Below are 22,044 nucleotides of genomic sequence, written 5' to 3'. Positions count from 1 at the left end.
TGCTTTTTCCCTGGGGAGTTGCTAGGTTGCGTGTGGTTCTTCTCCTCCCTATTGTCTGTTTTCTAATTTGCCGTATGCGTTGGGACACTGTGTAGTTGGGACTGGCCGGCATCTTGGGTGAGCTTCTCTGCTCTCCTCTGGTTCCTCCAGGAGTCATCTGTCAGCTTCAAGCAGTCTTTACTGGAGAAAGGTCCCTGTTCTAAAATGCCGATGTGGGGACACACTCCCCTGTGCGCCTGGTCTGCCCCGGCGGTGGGTTCCTGCTCCCCCTCTGGGCTTGGACTGCAGGCCAGAGGGGGTCTGGCGTGGGCGAACTTCCCCCGCTCACCTCTGGCTCCTGAGGAAGCCTTCTGCAGGTAGTCTTTACTGAAGAAATGTCCCTGTTCTAAGATGGTGATGTGGACACACTCCCTGCGCGTCCGGCCTCAGGCACACTCTTCTGCGCGCCTGGTCTGCCCCGGCTGTGGGTGCTCGCTCCCCCTGTGGGCTCAGACTACTGGTCGGAAGGGGCCCGGCGTGGGCTAACTCCCCAGCTGGCCACTGGCTCCTCTAGGTGCCTCTGCTGGCTTCAAGTCGCTAGGTGGCGCCAGAGATCTCTCCTGGAGCCCTTGGGGAGCTGATTTTCCACCCCGTGGGACAGGGAATAGAGCGGGAATGGTAGGGTAAACCTCAACGGCTTTGGGGTGCTGTGTCTGCCTTGTGCCCCACCGTCGTGGGGAACCCACGCCCCTAGTTTCGTGCCCCGGGTGTCAGTTCCAAAGCCCTCAGTTCCAGGACTCAGGCTGTAGCCCAGTTCAGTGGCGCGGGAATGGCGCCTTTTGAATCCCGCTCCCGTGCCTGGGCGCCTGGGCCTGCTCACTCAGTGAGGGCCTCCACGCGTCTCCCCTCGAGCCTAGGTCGCAGGCGCAGGGACCTGGGCAGTTGCGGTCTGGATCCGCGTTTGCTTTTCAACTGCACTGCTTTTCCGCGCGCGATCCCGATTCCGATCCGCCCTTGGTTTTCCAGCGCGCCGCTGTTCCGCGCAATCCTGACCGCGATCCGCGCCTGTTTTTCCAGCGCGCCGCCTTTCCGCACAAGCTTACTGGGCGGCCTGGGGCTGTGTGCTGGTGCTGGTCTCCTCCCCGGGGGCGGGGTCTCTCTTCAATGGCGCCCGGAGCCGTTCGCTCACCTCTGCTGCGGATCCTGCGGGGTTCTCCACAGCTCCCGTTCACGGGGTGTGGTGGCTGCAATAGTTCCTTTCCACTCCCAGTCCCGCTTGCTGCGTCGTTTGTTCTTGTGGGTCGTTTTGGTTTGTTGTTTCCTCCTCTCTGCCGGTCGGAGAGTGCCGCCTCTGTGGGCGGGGGAGGGGAGCAGGGTTCTGCGCTTCCCTCCCTTCTAGTCCTCTTTTATGGCCACTTTCTTCTTCGGGCAGTTCGCTGGCGTCACCCGTTTATCTTCCGTGTCCCAGTTCTCACTGGGACCTGCCGCTTTTCCTCCCTATTAACTTTTTTTAATGGGAGATCTTACTCGCAGCTTCTCCTCGCCGCCATGTTGCTCCGCCCCCCCCCCTCGCCAACTGAAATATTTTAATTTTTAATTGGTTTATTCTTACAGAGAACTTAGCTTCAACCCATTGTTTTTGTCACCTGCACAGACTTCACTGTTCAGCCATCCAGGAAAGGCCAGCAGTTCTCTCCTGCATAGAAGCAGCAGCACTGGCTTAATGAGCTTCATATCTATGCACCTGCTTAGAGGAGCTCACACATTTTTATGCTGGTCCTGCATAAAGTGAATATACACTCCACACACGAACATAAGCCAATATATCCTTATTGCCCAGACATTATTATTGGTTATCCTTGCTGAGATTAAAAAAAAAACCTTTCAATTAATTTTTAATTTGGGTAGATAGGTCTATAAAAATTTTCCGTGTACGGTAAGTAAAGGAACAGAGACAATTTTATAAGTTTTCATTGAAAAAAGTTAGAACTGAGCTAATAATGAGCTCATAAGCCTAATATGGAAACAGCTGCTGTGTAAATATCTTAATACAATTTTATGTTTCTAACATGCATTCTTTTTACCACAAAATTTGTAAGTTTTTCATCTTATTAAACATTTTGTCTCAATTAATTTGAGGTAGTTAATTACACTTAGTTATGTATAGACAGGTATTTTTTTTTTTTGGTTTAAGAAAAAAATTGTATGGTTTGCCTGCAGTGTGATCACATATTCTGTGGAAGTTAACTGAAACTCATTTTCTGTGTCCACAGGGAGACTGAGGATTGAAGTAGAATGGATTGATTTTAAAAGTAGAATGATTTTATTTTCCTAAAATCATTATAAGAATACCTCATATTAAAAAACTACCTTCCTCCTGGAGATGGTTTGTTCTTTAATCTCACTGGGCAAGATTAGTGTTCCTGGATCAGATTAATTTGGAGGTAGTAACAAATAAATATAGCAAATTATCAAAAAACAATTTAACTTCCCTTTTTTCTGTAATCTTCAACATTATGAAAACATTCAGAGATAAAATAAGAGGACTCATAATGACAGGATAATGATCACACTTTTGGAATTAAAAATTACGGTATTTATCCAATGGGCATATAATTTAACAACAGATTCACATGAAAGCAATACTACTATTTCTCTTAGTAATGATCAGCTATTCTTTCCATTGTGAAATGATCATTTCATATTACTCACGCCAAACAAACTCATAAAATACTTCTTTCATACAGAGGGACTATTAAGTAGTTTACAGTACCACACTGAGTTCTTCTTTCCTCCTAGTTTATGCTCCTACTCATGTTTATATCTGTTAATCCCTCTCGTTTCCCAAATGCAAAACCTCAGAATATTCTAAGTTTCTCCCTTTCCCTAATGGCACCATTCAGGCTGTTCACAAACAGCCATATTTTTCTTTTCCCTACAGTATGCAGTCTGCAACATATTTATATTAGTGAGCTCTGCAAAATATTTGTCACAAACTTAACACCCAAAAGGAAGAAACTGAGACCCGAGAAGCAAACCTTTGCAGGCTACACAGACATGTACTAAACAACAGGGGCCAGAACCATCATTTGTGGTGCCTCGGGTCATTCCTTTCCTCACCATCCTTCTGTTTCTAATTTAACTTTCACAGCATTTCTCACATCTGTCTCTGTCAGTTACCTCTTTCTTATCCCTGGCTCACACTGCTCTTGACCATATCCACTCAGTAACATCTGAATTGGTACCTCTAACTTAATTCTCTGCAGCCATACTACACACTTGTGCTAGAGTCACACTTCTGAGATACATATCTTACCACATCCAAACACGCTGCCAATTTTCAAAATCCATCCATTACAAAATCATGTCTAATCTGAATGTGTATAGGAGGGAAAGACTTTGGGAAGTGTTTCTATTATGAAATTTGAGTAATCATGAATGGAATTAGTTTTCTTTAAAAAAAAAAAAAAAGGATTCCCCAGAGAAATCCTTCACCCTTTCTACATGAGAGGACACAGAGTAGTTGCTGGTTATGAATGAGGAAGAGGGGTTATAGTCACACCAGAATATAACCATGTAGCTACTTGATCTTAGACATTAAGTATCTAGAAACATGCCAAAATAAATTTCTGTTTTTCACAAGCTACCTAGTCCATGTTTGTGTCTGTCAATGTGTTTTATTGCCACTTGGATAAACTAAGACATTTAGCCCTTGTGTATTCTACCCCAATTTAATTTCTGCATCCATTCAGTTAGATAGCTATTCAACATATATTTACTGTGTTCATATTGTATACTGAACATTTTGCAAGGTAATGCTAAGAGGTATAAAACACAGTCTTGTCTTTTGCATAAAGGAGCTATTTGTTTAATAGAATATTAATATCCAAAGCAAAGAAAAATGTTCTATAGTGGCAAATTTGATTGTTTCATATTTGATTGTCAGAAAAATGCTAACAATCATATAGCAGACATTTATAAGAAGTTGTTTGCACTGATGTCTAATTTCATACAATAAAATTAGATTAAAATAATCTATTAGTGATTTCTCAATATTTGACTGTATATCAAAGTTCTAGCAAGCATCTTTTATTTTATGGTCTTGTTAACCTGTACAAATCTACTAAATATCATTGAAATAAAAAGAGATTAAAAAAATATACTTTAGCAATAACTTACCAGGAAATAAAACATTTTCTGTGTTTCTTTGGGTCCGACCTATTTGGATGGTGGTAAGAAACTCTGTTGGTTTTTTAAGAGAATTAGGTTTCTTCAGCAACTGTTTTACTTGTTTTTGAGACTTGACATTTGCAGGACTACTAGACAATGACCGATTTATATATGAAGTTAAATTAGACAGGACAACTTGAGTTTTTATTTCAATTGCTGATTCCACAAATTCTGTCAGACCTTTCTGAAGAAGTTCAATATCTGGTTGGGTGTCTTTTATCCACTTAGGTATGGTAGCATTAAGGTCTAATATTCTAGCAGAAGCATTATGACACACTGCTAAAGCTTCATGGAGAGTTTTGTTAAACAAAGAGAAGTTAATTGAAAGATGGATGGATTTTGCTTCCAGTGCCTTGAATCTGGAATTTAATACTTGCAGTTGAAGAGCCTGATCTCTCTCATTTGTAGCCACACTTCCTTTTTTCAGTGAAACATAATAAGGTAAGAGTGTCTTGGTCATTTTGGATTCAATGTCTTGCAACCGAGTTTCAAAATCTTTTGAAGTTTTTGTGGCTGAAAGTAGTTTTTCCTCCAAATAACTCATGTTTAGCTGGTGTTGCATCACTTGGGAAGTGGTTTCATTGAATGCTTGATAAATCTTTAGAAAGTTGGACTGACTTAGTTTCTCATCTTTAGAAATGTTTGCAAGGGCCTTGGCAACTTGCAAAACAAAGTTATATCTCTGATTGTCATTGACTAAAATTTGAATAGAATCATTCAAACGCTGGAACTGAGAAATAAATGTCAAAATTGTTTCCATATTTTGGGTGCATTTCTGATGGACCATGGGATTATACATTATTGTGCTTAATGTCTCTTTTAGTATGTAGTTATCTTGAATGAAATCAATGGCATTATTTATAATTGTCATTGTCTTATTTAGGCCATCTTCCATTTCAACGGCATATTCATTGATACGTCTATCTAAGATGTCAGCACGACTCTGTACTTCATTTTTAAGTAAATTGTGTCTTTTTGTAAGTTCTTTGATAAGAAAATTTAGATTATTCACAGCACTAGTTAGAGTCTCCACCTTTTTCTTTGTAGCTACTTCTTCCTTCAGTTGTTCAGAAGTCAAGGTGTTTCTAATTGATGCTCCTTGCTCAAGCAAGGGTTGAAGTATCTCCATATCATAAGTTATATCATTAAGTTGCTCACTCATTTTGTCCATCTTATTGTCCATTGGAAAGAGAAACTCAGCCAAAGTTTGGTTTAAAATTTGCAAATTCTCTTCTGTGTCTTTAATTTGAAATTTAAAGTCTTTTCTGCATTTGGATAGCATGTCTTCACATTCACCCCTGACATATGCTTTTTCCATCTCCAAAGCAATAGAAAGATTGTTAATCTTGCTGTCTTGGATGTGTAAATCATCAAATACTTGCAGCAGCATCAAAGCCTGCTTCTTTACATTCTCCTGTAGAGTAGACAGGTACTCAGTGACATTATTGCTAACTGATTCAGGAGCTGGAACAATCCCATGGTCTGATACTTGTTCTGTTGATAAAATCTTCTCATGTACTTCCTTCATTTTAGAAAGCGTCCTGTTGAGGGATTCGTAATATAGAATGCTTCTTGAGTGTTCCTGTGCTAGAGCACCTGATAGATGAGTCTGCTTTGCTTCTAGTTCTTTAATAGGCTTCTCACATGTAAAAGTCATTTCTTGCCTTAGATTCACAATTTGATTTTTTAGATCTATAATGTCAGTCAAAGTGGGTCTAATATTTTGCATTGAAGTAGATTTTTGCTGGGCTGCTATTGAAACCACAGATTCATTAACTTGTTTAATTACTTGTCTGGTGTTCTCAAGGTCCTCTGATAGACGTGACACAGTCTTGAAGAGCTGTGCTACAGTCTCTTGCATGTCATTTTGAAAAACTTTAAATTGTTCCACTACAATGTCCTTTACCAAATCAGTAATGCTTTTGGATTTCAGACCTAGAGAAAGAAATAATAAGCATTAAAAATTATACACGATATTAATGATGATTTACATAGCTCTATATTCAATTTTTTTTATCTTTTTAGTGTTTATATTCAATTTTTTATCTTTTTAAACACTAATAACATAAATCATAAAAATATTTCTTCATTATACTTACTAAAGAATTTCAAAAATTATCATAGATTGTGGAAGGCTATTTGCTTCCTAATTCATAAATCTAAGGGGAAGACTCAATTTTGGTGTGGAACATGTTTTAAAACCACAAAATGAAAGTTCTCTGGAAATAAAGACAGGAATAACTACAACAGACTTTAGGTAAAGACTTTTGTATGTCTAACTATAGGTCCAGTCTTAGTCTTGTACTAAAATGAATGGCTTGGGCTTTCTATCATTTTTTAAAATTTATTTTTGCATAGAAGAAATGGGGTATGGGGTAAGGGAGGGGGTGAGAGGATTCACCAGAGATAGAGTGGGTATCAGAGCAGACAATTTACTGAAATACATTGCTAGGGGAGCAGCAGGTAAGACAGGAGAGACCTTCTGTGCCATATGTGGGTTAGCTCCCTGACTGGGCATCGAACTCAGGCTGTAGCTGTGATAGTGCTGAGACTTAACCCTTAGGCCATCAGGGAGGCCCTGGGCTTTCTATCTTGAGAAATAATATCTGGTGTTAGTTAGCTCATTACTGTTATTAGGTTCTCGTAATTAGGTTTCAGAGTTTCTGTTATGGACTTATAAAAAAAAAAACTTGACTACAGAGGAGTAATTTAATAGGATTCTCAACAACATGAGTATAAGTCAAAAGATTCAACAATAGCTCACAGCAATAATAGTTTGATAATGATGGGAGGTTTGGGGAATCACAAAACAAAGTAAACCTCATATAGAAACAGGTATTCAATATACTTTGATTATCATAATATGATATAACTTGATTATCATATATGATATGATAATCAGAATATGATATAACTTTGATTATCATAATATGATATAACTTCTTTTTTAAAAGGTTTATTTTTATTTATTTATGCATACAAGAAGTGGGGTGCAGGTCAGTGTGTGGGGTGTGTGTGAGAGGATTCACCAGACACAGAGTGGGGAGCAGAACAGGCAGATCTACTGAAACACACTGCTGAGGGAGCAGCGGGCAAGACAGGAAAGGTCTGCTGTACTATGTGTGTTAGATACCTGGCCAGGGATCGAACTCATGCCTCAGGGGCTGGTGATTGCTTGATAGCACTGAGATTTTTACCCCTGGGCCACTAGGGAGGTCCTCTGACATAACTTCTTAACAAAAAGAGAATTGTCAATACTAATATCTCCAGAAGTACAAAACATGGATTGCTTATGAATCATAATTGTGGACAATTCTAATTAAGCATTAGAAATGGGAAAAGGTTATAGATTATTCAGAACTATATAGAATAGAAAACAGAATATTTAAAAATATGAAACCTGTCACATATAAAAATAAAAAAATTTATAATACATAGTTCTGAAGTACTTATAAATTATATATGTCCATTTATGTCCAAAATGTAGCCAATGCATATAATGTAAAATATATCAACATAGTACAAAGAATTTTATCTAGGAAAGTCTGCCAATGGGGTGTAGCTAAATGATTTATGGTTATTATTTAGCCTATTTAAGATGAAGGGTTATAAAACAAAAATATGCATTCTTTATATGTCTCAATTTTGTAAGAAAGTTTTGTTAAAAGTATTTAAAATGTATGAAAAACATATATAAAAATTATTGTGAAATAGCAGTTATAGCAACAAGAATGATGTATTGCTTGAGTATCCTGATACTGGTTTATCTGGTACAAAGACAAAGTTGTAAATGTTGTTTACACAGATAAATATTTTCGTGGAAATCCTACAGCCTAAACACCAATATTGCTAAATAACGTAAAAGGAAAAAAAAATACATTTCTAACCTAGTGGAAATAAATGCAAATATATAAACATAGGTTTATAGAAAACTAAAACACCACCAAGCTACTTGAACAACAGGAAACCTAAAACAAGACATATAATAGAAAAACTTCCAAGAGTTCAAGACTAGGGAAAATGAATGAAGCTGATAAGGAAGAAACAATAAGATAATCTATTAAGGAGCCCCAATTCAGCTAACTTCAGATTTCTCTGAAGAAACACTACAATAAAAAAGAGAGTGTACTGACATATTCAAAATACTCCAAGAAAAAAACTTCCAGGTAAGCTTATTCTATCCTCAAAAGCTTTCCATCAGATAAAATAAAGAAATAAATGTCTCCTCAGACAGATAAATATCAGTACAAAATCTTGATGAAGGAAATTAGGAAAAATTAAATAATTAAAATGAAATTTAGGAGTTACTTCATTTGAAATGCTTTAAAGCAATAATAGAAAAATACATTGGGTAAAGGACTTTTGTAAAGGACTTTTGTGATTTTTCACAGCAGTGTCTGAAATACTCAAGCAGATTATTAAATTAGAAACTAACTTCAAGATCAGCAGTTTATCAGAGAATATTTCTACAACTTATTATTAAAGAAACATCTATGTAAAAACCTGATTTTTCAAAAACACATCAAAGTGTTTTATATTAATATCTGAGCAGGCCATCATTTTTACTCCATTTGATTCTGTTTCATGTGGCTCATTTGTTTCTGCTTTCTGGAAAAGGTGATATTGTATTTGATGTCTTAACAGGTATATTTTATATAAGCATGTCTCTTCTGTGATTTTCAATGTATGATCTACTTGTAATATTTCAAAACCTCTGCAAAAGTTGGGGAATTTGATTTTTAATAGTTAATATGGCTACTGTCAGACAAGGCAGTTTTCGCCTATGATTCTTGTATTTCCTTTCTATGGTGTCAGATGATTCTTAATGTGTTGTTTCTTTTTTTTTTTTTCCTTTTGTATTTCTCTTTCTTTCTGGATGTAGAAGGAGCAGGAGAAAAGGCTGTGTTTTACAAGGCACCTGGGGATGAGGCTAGTTTTCCTTGTGTGTAAAAACATTCATTAACAGCAAGACCTGGGCCTCCCAGGTGGTACAAAGGGTTAAGATGCAACCTATGAAGCTGTCTGCAGCCACTGCAGCACGAGTTCGATCCCCGGCCAGGGAGCTACCCACATGGCACAGCAGACCTCTCCTGACTCGACCCCTGCTCCCCTCAGCAGTGTATTTCAGTCACTCTGCCTGTTCTGTTCCCCTACTCTGTCTCTGGTGAATCCTCACCCCCATACCTCTGGCCTGTACCCCAGCTCTTGTATACATACATAAATAAATCTTTAAAAAATAATAATGTAACCAACAATAAAAAAAAAAAGCAGCAAGACCTCTGATGCTCTTAATTGATTGTGCTCATTACACAATGCCTTCTATTAGAGAGGGAATTTTGTAGCTGTTTTGCTATGAATGCATGTATTTCCCTATGTTCATACCAGAAAGTTTATTAATAGGTTCAGAAAAAGCAGCGGACAGTCCTAATTCTTTCTAGGTCATGATCAAATTTTACTAAACAAACCCACTACAGTGGTGATAGTCAATTAAACACAGTTTCTATTTGACTACTTTCTCAAGCTATCATTTCAGGGAGAATATGTTCTTCTCTCATGCTTTCCATCAGTGAGTTTTGGTCACAGGGGACATGCTGTATTAGGAAAAGGTCTTTTCAGTAGCTTAATAACACCAATTATTTACAAGTTTAAAAAAAAAACATGGTTGCTGCTGTACTGGTGATGATATGGAAACTGCTTTGTCTGATTAACTACTTCTGATCCTCACTTATCATCTGTGATGTTTTTCTTCTAGAATTTTCCCTGGGATTCTTAGACTGGATTTATTGAAACTATCACATGGTCTCTTTGTATCCTATGCATGGCATTACTGTTGCAAATACTGACTATATGTAAGTCTCTGTGGATGTAGTAGGATGCTGCCCCTCCACAAGATATTCACATCCCCCTAATTCTCTGAACCTATGAGTATGTTACCTCGCATGGTGAAAAGGACTTGGCAGATATGATTAAATATAAGGGGATGATCCAAAATCTCAAAGCAATGACAAGTCTTTAAAATAGGAAGTCAGAAGTGGGGGGGTGTATCAGAAGCCATGAGGACTCCTATGTGGTAGAAGAAGGTCAACTGCCAAGTCCTAGTTTATAGACACCAAGAAAATGTGACTTCTGTCCCACAACTACAAATAAATGAATTCTGACAACTTCAATTCAGCAAAAAAGGACTATCCTGGAAAATCTTTGGAAGAAACTTTACTGTTTTAAGAGAATGAAATTTAGGCAAGACTGATTCACATTTACAAAGAAATTTTTATTTCTTTGATTTGAGGTAATACAGGATATGTTTTATTGATTATACTCTTTGAGCTAGATAATTTCTGTGATAATTGTGCACTTTATATTTAACTTCAGTATCTCCATCAATATTATTGAGACTAACCAAGAATCTAACTGCCAAGATAATCATCTCTTAACCTCATTTTATTCTTGAACTGGAATCCACAATGGAGCTACATTAAGTATAGCTCACTTTATAAAGAAGTAACAAGTTAGGAGGTAACTAACATCAATAAATCAGTTGAAATATTAGTTAAATATGTGACTGTATAGTCACAAATATTTAGATGTTTCAAATTCTTTCATAAATTAAATAATTAAAAGATACTTAAAAAATATCTCTTCACCTTTATGCCACTTTTGTAAAGCAGTGATCCCAGAATAAAGTGCAAAAAGATAAATGAGTCATTTGCCTTGTGTCTTAACTGAATGAAAAATTTATTGTACTTTTACCTTTTAGAAAAGATTGAAATTCCCTGCCTTTATCTTCATTGATTTTTTCCTCTAAGGAGGAGTATGTGTTCCTTACATCATTCACAGCCAAAGAAATATTGTCAATCTTCTTCTGCAGAAGAGTCAATTTTATCGCCTGGTGGCTCATCTGGTCAGTAATTTTTTGTGTCACTGCTGCATGTGGAAGAGAAAATTGAAAACATTTAAAAAATATCTATTTAGAACCACTCAATTCAACAATAGATTTAAAGATAAACCATATTTATACTATATATTTGAAAATACAGACTACTCACGAAGCAAATGACAGCTTGAATTCTACACTATTTAGGGGTGAACATTTGGGTGGAAAATACTATAATATCATAGGTTTCCCAAATGGCTGATCTTTTCCCCCAAAATTCAGCCTTTTGTGTTTTAACCTCAAAGTGTTATTGTTATAATCAATAGTCATCTGAAGGTCAGAAAACCAAAATGATTTTTTAAGGTTACAGAGCTAATGGATAACCTGCTTTTGAATCTAATGCTCCAGCATTAAATATGTATAACTATATACATATTTATATATGTACAACTATATGTATAAATATATGTAATTATATATGCCTGTAGTTATATCTATACTCTGAGAATATATTGATGTAATCTGGTTTTATAATACTTTATGTGACTTGGAAGTATAGGTAAACATCTTGTCAGATGTATGTTACCACACTATACCCACCACCAAGGCACCCATAATCCTCCACCATGGTCCTTTGGGCCCCTCCCCCATGTGCTCCCTGTCTTCCTCCCTTCCGGCAACCTCCTGAGATATACTTTCATGAGAGATAGAGAGAATAAGAATTTAGCTTGTAATACTTTCTATACCAATGATAGTTTCCATACTTTTACCTGTGCATGCTAATAATTCAAGGAGGGTTTTATGATAATTTATGAAGACACTGATTTCCAATCCCTTAAAATAATTGCATTTTCTAAGATATGTTCACCTACATTTTTAAAGAGATTCCTTAAAGTCACATTTCTCAACTTGATGCTTTTTTTCGAATGACTAGATATATGCTAAACAAAGTGAGATTTTTTTAGCAATAACCACCCTTTTGTTTATAAGAGATAAATTTAAGATTAAAAGAAATCATATTTATGATTATAAAAATTAGAAAATAAGTGACATGTGACATTAGGTTCAATATGCAATTCTTGTGGAGTCTTAGTTACAATTCTTTGCCTGAGTCAGTGATCAGCATCCCTTACTGAACTCAGGTCAGCCAACAGAACAGTCTTTTTTAGCTCCCTTGAAAATAAGTCATTCCTTCCATGTCAACATTTTTCCATGATTGTACTCTTTGGACAATAAAAGTTTGATTTTATTTTGGAAACCTATGATTTCCCTGCAACCTGGTAGGAGAGCACTTTTGCTCTTCTTTACTAACTGTACAAGCTCCTTTCGACTGAGAACCTACACACAATTCACCCAGATTCTCCCAACATGCAGCTCCAATATGTCACCATGTTCATTTGCACCATGAAACATTTGACAGAGCAGTGATTTCTTGTTTGGAAGTTGTCATAAATAGAGCTGAGAATAATTGTGTTAAGGATGATGGTAATTATCATCTGTGACCTGGGTCACCACAGTCTTCTTGCTGCTGTTGCTGCTGCTTCTGCTGGGCTGCCCCTCTGCCAGCGGCATCTTGACTCTCCGCCTGGTTGCTGTGTATCAAGGGATGCTGATCTTGTGCTAAACAGAAGCAAAAAGAGAGAGTTAAACGTTGCAACTGACTCATTTTTTCCAGTGCTGGGCAATGATGTGACTGACATCCATTTCTCTGGGTACTGAAGCATGATGGTTTGCGATGATTGCAGAGTAAGCGGCTCCACCCCCATCTGGAGGGCAATGTGCTCCCACGCTGGTGTCGGAGTGGAGGACGCTAATTCTGCTTGGAAAAAATAAAATTATTCAGGTTTCTTTTCAGGCAAAAATGGATGGTAGTTTGGAGGAACTATGTAAACGAGTGGATTTAAACTGCCTGCATAATTGAGGGCACTTTAAAATCAGCTGTATTAGAAGCTACAGCAGTTTAAAAAGTGGATTGCCATAAAGGCTGATTGTTTAACAATGCGATTTCCAACTGGTGTCTGTTTTTAAATAAGGGAGAACTCCAGGCTTCTTGCTGAAAGAGTATCTGGTTAAGCAATAGTGCCATTTAAATGAGTTCCCAGATTTTTAAGATATATACTCAAACTGAATATAAGTAAATTGTACTATTACAGAACAGCTCTCTAGGAGTCAACCTGTGAAATCAGTGAAATATAAAAAAAGAAAATTCTCACAAAATAAATGTACTCTGCCAAAAATCACTTCCCATTTTCTAAGACAAGTAGTATTTTAAATACCAATACAATTTTTCATTGGGGAAAACAACTTAGAGGGAAGATGTATTAAAATATATTGAATACATCAAGTAATATATGCCTGTCATTTGCAGACTTATAATGTACAAATTTATTCTTTGAAGTCTGTGTATCTAACACGAGAAAATAAGTGTTGGGGGTTTTGCTGAGTTTCTTCCCAAGTGAAATCATGTACCAATGAAACTGTACCTTTAGCACCTGTTAATTATGCTCCCCAAGGCAACGTGGCTGTGACAATAATACTAAAGTATCTCTACTTCATAGAAAATACATTTGGCACTGATTTGAGTCAGTGTCCATTGTTAGATTGAATTTTGCATTTCTTTTCTTCAGGGAATTGAGCCAAATTAATGAATTTCTATTCAAGTCCAAGGTTCTTATTTTGATATTTTTTTTCTCCATTGCATTACAGAATGATGTGTGTAATTTTTGCTTTATTTAGTGGAAGAAAACTATCTGCAGCTTGGGGAAAATTGTGCTTATTTGAGCACTGCAGTAGGTAGTGCAAAGTGTTATTTTTCTTTTGCTAAACCCAAACTATAAGTTTCTTATAGTCTAAATTCAAAATAATTTGTACAAATATATCATTAAATGATGCAAAATTTTATCAAGGTTCCTCCTTATATGATGTATTAAAAACTTTATCTGGCAACTAGAATCTAACTCTACTCACCAGGCTAACTAGAGAGTGAAGAAATGGTTCTCAAACAGGGCTTTCTCTATCAGCAGTATCAGTATCACCTGGGAACTTTTTTTTTAAGATTTATTTATTTATACAAGAGCTGGGGTACAGGCCAGAGGCACGGGAGGGTGAGAGCATTCATCAGAGACAGAGCGGGAAGCAGAACACCAAAAACACAGTTCAGAGGAGCAGCAGAGGTCTGCCGCACCATGTGGGTATGTCCCTGGCCAGCCAGGAATCAAACCTGCGCTGCAGAGGCTGATGGACAGCTTCACAGTGCTGCACGCAACTCGCTGCACCACCGGGAGGCCCTCACCTGGGAAATTTTAAGGTACAATGTCTAGGCTCCTGCACGGACCTGATAATTGAAGAAACTCTGGAGTGGGGCTATGATCTATGTTTTAACAATTTCCCAGGTGATTCCAATGCATTCTACAGTTGAGAAACACTGGAATAAAGAGTCAAGATAAATCTTCCTTTACAATTTACCATTTCCTGCCTTCCCTGAATGTCTCATAGGCAGGAAAGTATTCAGGACACAGAGATGGAAGGATTACAGCAAAAGCATCAGGTCGGTTTAACAGGATGAAAATTTTTTTTCTTAATCTTAGCTTTTCAAGTAGATTATTTGGGAAACGAAGAGTTGGAACATGCAAAGTCATGCATTAACTTGGCAGGCAGCACTTTGTTAGGATGTTATGCATATGTATAGTAAGAAAGAAGACTTGTTTTATGACATACAGGGTTATATTCAGATGTTCTTTTCTATCATTAACTCTTACACATGTATTATGTTTTTTTTTTAAGATTTATTTTTATTTATACAAGAATTGGGGTACAGATCAGAGGCATGGGAGGGTGAGATGATTCACCAGAGACAGAGCGGGGAGCAGAACAGACAGACAGACCAAAGACACTGCTGAGGGGAGCAGCGGGTGAGGCAGGAGAGGTCTGCCACACCATGTGGGTTTCTCCCCGGAAGGCCGGGAATTGAACCAGCACTGCAGAGGCTGCGGACAGCTTCACAGCACAGCGCTCAACCCACTAAGCCACTGGGGAGGCCCATATTATGTTTTTTAAAAATGATTTCTTTATAACAATACCTTCTCATCATGAATGGAAGTCAGAAGCACTTGAAAAATCGCAAACATTAAGAGCAGCTTTTTGTCCCATGTACACCTATGTGGTGCATGTGTGTCATACACCACGTACACTTTATGAAACTTTGAGTGTTTTAGCAGAATCATCAGTTTATTATCATGTATAATTTATGTAGTTACTATAGTTTCCAAATCATTGTTTCTTACTTTACCCTACTCATTAGTACATTGCTAACTATTCTCAGTGCAGCTTTTGATAAATATAACTCAGGAATTTATAATTATTAAAAACACTGAGAAAAGAAAGAAAACATTTAATTTTTTTTATTTTTGAATTATATTTACTGAGGTAGCAGTTGTTACAGTACTGTAAATGCACAGCAGAAGTGTTAATAGATGCTTCTCCACAGAAGGCATACAGAGGCTCCCCATAACTTATGCAAATCAAAACCACAATAAAATATAATCATATATCCATATGAAAAAAAAAATCCCGGAAACTACAAATGTTGGTGAGGATGTAGAGTGAAAGAAATTATCTTGCACTTGATGGAAATGAAGACTAGAAATGAAGACTAGTCCAAACTTCATGGAAAACAGTATGAAGGTTTCTCAAAATTTTAAAAACAGATCTACCATGTTATTCATAAATTCTACTCCTAGGTATCTACTGGAAGAATGCAAAAACATTAATTTAAAGGTGTATAGGCACTCCTACGTTCACTGCAGTACTATTTACAACAGTCAGATTATGATAATAGTTGCAATGTCAAGGACAGATGAATGAATAAAGATGTGGTATATACACACAATGGAATAATACTCAGATATTTAAAAAATGGTTAATTTTTGTCATTTGCTATATCAGGACCAATATTAACCAATATTACCTCAATAAAAGATAATACAGTGAAAAAGAAATTAAATAGCTTCCTAGGGTAACATTCTGATAATAGAACAGATATTTATGCCCAATTGTAAATAACAGACAAAATTAAAAAAAAAAATCCTTGACATCTGACTGCAGAACTGAATTTACTAGAACAGAGTATGAGGTGGAAGTGGGAACAAAGGGAAGTGAAAGATTAATGTTGTGGGTGGTTTGATAATATTCAATTATAGAGGTGTGTGCTTACACACCTGAAACATACAGTGGTATAAATCAATGTTACCTCAGTAAATTAAAAAAATTAACAAAATTTTAAAGTTTCATATGAAAAGAGATAAACACAAATGACAGTTTATTTCACTCATATCTATAATATAAAAATGTAAATGAAAAGAACAGACAAATACAATAAAATAAACCCTAGAAATCTGACTGCAGAACTGAGACTACCAGAGATAGCCAGTGTGTGGCGGGGGCCTTTGGAACCTAGTGAAGATTATGGTGTTTGGCATGGTGTGATAACACACATTTGAAGTGGTGTAAACTTATATTCCTAAAACCTATACTGTGTGTAAGCCAACATTACTTTGATAAAATAAATAACTTAAATAATGGGATAGGAAAGAAGTAACATGCTAGAGAAATAAGCAGTTTAAAAAGAAAAACCTAAGAGAAGATAAAAATATTAAATCTATAACAAGGAAATAAAATGTTCAGAGAGAAACTGAAGGAAGTACAGAACAACAACAGCAATAAAAATAATAAGAAGATATGCCTGTATTAAATGGAAGTCTTTCATTTTCTTGCTTCTTGGTGATTCTCAGGTAGATACAATTTATATAAATTAAGAAAAATGAATCCCCAAATTTTGTTAAAGTTTTAGAAAGAGTGATTTGATATGTATATATCATATATATGACAAAGAGCTTATATCCAAAATATATAAAGAATGCATGCAATTCAACAAAAAGAAAACAATTAACCCAATCAAAAAGTTAGCAGAAGAGCTAAATAAGACATTTCTCCAAAGAAAACATATAGATGGCCAAAGGCACATGAAAAAATATATATCATCACTTATCTTCAGGGAAATGTAAATTAAAACCACAATGAGCTATCATCTCACATCTGTGAGAATTGCTCCGTATCAAAAAAGATCTGAAACAACAAGTGTTGGCAAGGAGTGGTGGAGAAAGTGGAATACTTGTACAGTGTTATTGGGAATGTAGACTGGTCTAGCTCCTATGGAAACATCATGGAGATTTCTCAAATCATTAAAATTAAGTTCTACCATATGATCCAACAATTCAACTCCTAGGTATCAACCTAGATAATGAAAAAAAAATTGAAGGGGTATATGCCCTCCAATGTCACCGCATCCCTCTTTACAATAGGCAAGTTATGGAAATAATCTAAGTGTCCAAGGACAGAGGAGTGGATCAGAAAAATGTGACAGACAGACACACACACACACACATACACACACACACAAGGACGTGCATGCTCACACTGGAATACTACTCATCAATTAAAAAATACGAACTCTTGCCATTTGCAACTACATGGATGAAATTGGAGAGGATAATGCTAAGGAAAATAATCAGAAGGAGAAAGACAAGTACAGTGTGATTTCGCTTGTATATGGAATACAAAGAATCAAATAAAATGTCAGACAAAACCAAAGAAATAATAAAGTGTTGATATCTGACTGCAAAACTGTTCAGTGCTTTGGTGGCGGGTAAGATGTGAAAACATACAATTGTAGAGGTCTGAACCTGTAACACTTGAAACAAATATAAAAATGTAAATCAACTTTAATGGAATTAAAAATTTAAAAAATGCTTTGAAAGCAAATGTAATTGAATAAAGCTTTAATTGTTGAATAACAAAAACTAATGTAATTACAAGTGTGTGCTTATGTGCTTTGCATCAAACTTCCCATTTAGTCTTAAGTGATTTTAGACTAATTATCTTGGGAGAAACTAAGTAAGAAAGTTGTAAATGTAAAATAAAGAAAAAACTATTATATGTCATACAAAGATCCTTGAGATCTAGTTGTTGTGTACCCCTTTTCTGTGCAGTTAATTGGATGGGTTCCCTGCCAAGAAGGTTAAAACTTAAAATGCTTGTTTAACAAATTTAACAGTTTATGTTCTCTTTTTCTGGCTCAATTTGTTGACCAGAGTTCAATACTGGCCTCCATCCCAATTTGTTGCTGGGGACTTAGTAAATTAGTAATGAATTATAGTAAATTCATTAGTTAAATCAAAGAAAGCAATTTCATGCTTTCTAAAGACTGAAGACAGGTTGTGTTTTCTGATCATAGTTTTATTGAGCAAGTGCCTCAAAAAAAGAAAACATTAATCCCCACTGGGGAACATAGATTTTTTTTCTGTTTTAAATTTTATGTTATTTATATTATTTGATATAATATTTTAGGTAGTCCAAAAGAAATCATATTTAAAATGTTATACTAGTTTTAGTGTAATTTATTGAATAATTCTACAACCTTTGTGAAATGAAGTATTTGCATATATTCATAATTTTTGGTAGGGGTCAATTTATTCCAATAACTTCATGATTGCATTGTTTCAGTATTCAGAGGGCATTATTGCATTATTTCAGTATTCAAAATTAAAACATAATTTTACAAGATAACTTTTCTCTATAATAGAAAGACTGATTAAACTTGACTGATTTAAAAAAAAACAAATTTGCAAAGAAGTTATTCTTTCCTTCTTTCTAACATATTCCTGTCTTTTGTGTCATTAGAACAAGCCAATAATTTCCTTTTTCTACTTCTGAACATTTTAAAGATATCTACTGGAAAAGCACATCATTGCATATTTTACAAAATTGGTTTAAAATGTCTCTTGCTACTGACTTTCCAAAAAATATCTTGGATATCATAGCACATTATCAGGGACCTATCTAAAGACAAAATTCTGTGACCCTTAAAAAGGTATAATTAAAAAAAATTACTTCATTGGTGCGCCTTCTTGAAAGCAAGAGTCTATTCACTCAGACTTAATTTTTTTTTTTCCATTAAAGGTACTATGGCAACAGAAAGAACATAGATTTATCTTTGAACAAAAGACAGGACTAGGGGCCTCCCTGGTGGCCAATGGGTTAAGTCTCAGCTCTTTCACCTCTATGGCCTAAGTAAGATCCCCAACCAGGTTGCTAAACCATATGGCATAGCAGGCCTCTCCTGTCTGGCCAGCTGCTCCCCTTAGAAGTGTATTTCAGTAGATCTGCCTGTTCTGCTCCCCACTCTGTCTCTGGTGAATCCTCTCATGCTCCTCCCCATCCCCCACACTTCTGATATAGACCCCAGTTCTTCTAGGCAAAAATAAAAATTAATTAATTAATTTAAAAAAAAAAGAAGAAGATAGGACTACAGGGTGAACATCTTCCTGCCAAGGAAAGCTGTGCAGTCTTAACCTCCCTGGGCTCCTGCTTTAGTTGTGTGCAACCAAGTCAAAGATGCTTAATCTTGCTTTGTGCTCAATACAGTTGAATGATACAAAAATATTGTTTTTATCTTGTTAGTATAACTGCCGATTTTTTTTGTTTTTTAAAAATTATTTATTTATTTTATTTTTGTTTGTTTATTTTGTAGAAGAAGTGGGATGTTGGCCAGAGGTGGGGGCGTGAGAGGACTCAACAGAGACAGAGTGGGGAACAAAACAGGCAATCTGACTGAAATACACTGCTAAGGGGAGCAGCCAGCGAGGCAAGAGAGGTAGGCTGTGCCATGTGGGTCAATTCCCAGGCCCGGATCAAACTCATGCCATAGTTATAATAGCGCTGAGACAAACCCTGGGCCACGAGGGAGGCCCCCAATATAACTAATATTTTTAATAAGTGAATCTAGAACTTATTACTAGAATTTTTATCGCCTGATTTGCAACAAAGAAGTGCATGTGTGGTGATTCAGTAATATTATAAATAGCATACTAGAGATATGGCAGCAGGAAGAAACTGCCCAATGGATAGTGAATCACAACACCCTTCCTAACAGGTTGGGAATGGATCTGTGTGTGTGTTCAGGGGTGAGGGTGGAGAAAAGGGCAAAAAAGTGGCAAACGACTAAGAGAGTGCAATTGCTAGCAGCTCCATTTATAACTTGATATATTGGCCTGTCTTCTATACTGAAAAAGATCTCCCTGCTGGATTTTAAATGAAAATAAAATTGTTATTTTATTAATAAAATTTATTTTGTCTGTGGAGAGGAAAATTGTTGGGGAAGCAGGGATTTGTGAAATTTATGTAGTATTTTACTCACTTTCTGTAAATAAAATAATCTGATGTCTTGAAGGATGAGCACTGAAGTAATTATCTTGGTAGCTATGTAACTAGGTTATTCCAAACCCTTGAGGGCTCTGAAGAGGCTTAAAGAATGAATCAGCCACACTGATTATTCTTGCCACATTTAAGGCTGCTTGTCATATAAGGCAGTATGGAAAGTGATGTCAAAAGGAAACCTGACGATTTTCTCTCTAAGAATAAAAGACTGTTGGCACATACATAAAATGTGATAAAAAGGGGAGAGAGAATTGATGTGTAATTGGGTAGGAATCAGAAGGGGAAAATGTGAGGGGGAAAAAAAACAGAATAGAGAGCTAATAAGTAATGATTCAATGGATGAAGGGACACTAGAGTTGTTGATACTATTAGTGCACTAATAAAAATTTCAACAGCTTTTATGTACAGCAATAAAAGTGAAGAGGATGGTCAGAATATGTTTGGGAGCGACAGTGGTTTCTTTTGGAATCACAGTTATATTAGAATTGGTGGTACAACATGACACAATGGGCATATCTGCCATCAGAATATTATTCCTGCCATAGATTTCATTAGAAAGAAGATCTTTCCACTTAGTGTAGTCAGCAGACACCTGAATTGTGAGTAGTTCTAATTATAGTACTGTGACAAAAGTCATAGGCATATTCTGGGATATTTCTCTTAATGGGGTTGAAGATAACAATTTGTAAATGTATGATTAAAGAGATCCACGGTTGCTTCCAATTAGAACACAGGGTGTCATTAAACAACCAAAGCTAGTATTTGAATTCAATTTAAATGTTTCAGATAATATTCTGGAATAAAGGGAATGATAGTACATCATAAATATTCAAAATTGTCAGCTAGTCTTTGTTTCTTGTATTTATATTTAGAACGATGACATTCCAAGTGTTTTCCCTTCTTAGTGTATATAGTCCTCTGTGGTGATAAATAATCGATTGGTAGGTATAAATGACAAAGCATGCAGCTACAGCCATCCTCATCACCTGGAGCCCCTGACAATTTTGACATACAGACTTTGCTCCTTGTCACGTATTCACATTCAGCCTCTCATGTGCACTAGAGTGTGTAATGACATCCTAAATTTCTAGAAAGGTATTCTGTAAATAAGCACACTTAAATCTTTAAGACGCAATATGAAGTTAATACTTCTGATAGAAGACAAATATAAAGCCAAATCTTATATTTTAATATATAATTCTAAATGCTGTTAGAAATTTTAACTATTAAACTAGGTTAACTAAATTAACCTTCTTAAAGACAAGGCACAAATATATTTTACCAATGTGAGTATAAATGTGTACCTCATGAAAGTCAGAAATCATTTGAAATAAAGTACCATATTTGGATTTTTAGAATATGCTAATTTGTTTCCAAATATTTTGCTTAAAAGTTTATATTAGAGGAGTTTAAATACAGTGTATCTTGGGCCCCCCTGGTGGCACAAGGGGTTAAGATGCAACCTGTGAAGCTGTCCACAGCCTCTGCATCACATGTTTGATCCCTGGCCAACCAGGAAGCAACCCACATGACACAGCAGACCTCACCAGACTCGCCCGCTGTTCCCCTCAGCAGTATACTTCTGTTGGGCTGCCTGTTCTGTTCCCCACTCTGTCTCTGGTGAATCCTCTCACTCCCTGCGCCTCTGGCTTGTACCCCAGCTCTTGTATGTATAAATAAATAAATCTTTA

The 22,044-nt window shown here is 36.5% G+C and overlaps 1 protein-coding gene across 1 annotated transcript in view; it reads right to left on the bottom strand.

Annotated features, from left to right (window-relative positions):
* MMRN1 (multimerin 1) overlaps positions 1-22,044 on the bottom strand; it is a 62,384-nt gene that overhangs the window by 17,390 nt on the left and 22,950 nt on the right. The window contains exons 4-6 of the mRNA XM_054688186.1: positions 12,584-12,700; positions 10,957-11,130; positions 4,159-6,144 (exon numbers count right to left, since the gene is read on the bottom strand). Of these exons, the coding sequence (XP_054544161.1) occupies positions 4,159-6,144; positions 10,957-11,130; positions 12,584-12,700 (2,277 nt within the window). The remainder of the gene's footprint in view (positions 1-4,158; positions 6,145-10,956; positions 11,131-12,583; positions 12,701-22,044) is intronic.

This window comes from Talpa occidentalis, unplaced genomic scaffold (assembly GCF_014898055.3).
Source record: "Talpa occidentalis isolate TD23 unplaced genomic scaffold, MPIMG_talOcc4v2.1 talOcc4.6, whole genome shotgun sequence".
NCBI classification, from domain to species: domain Eukaryota; kingdom Metazoa; phylum Chordata; class Mammalia; order Eulipotyphla; family Talpidae; genus Talpa; species Talpa occidentalis.
Note: the sequence above shows the minus strand (reverse complement) of the source record. Positions and strands in the feature narration are given on the sequence as shown.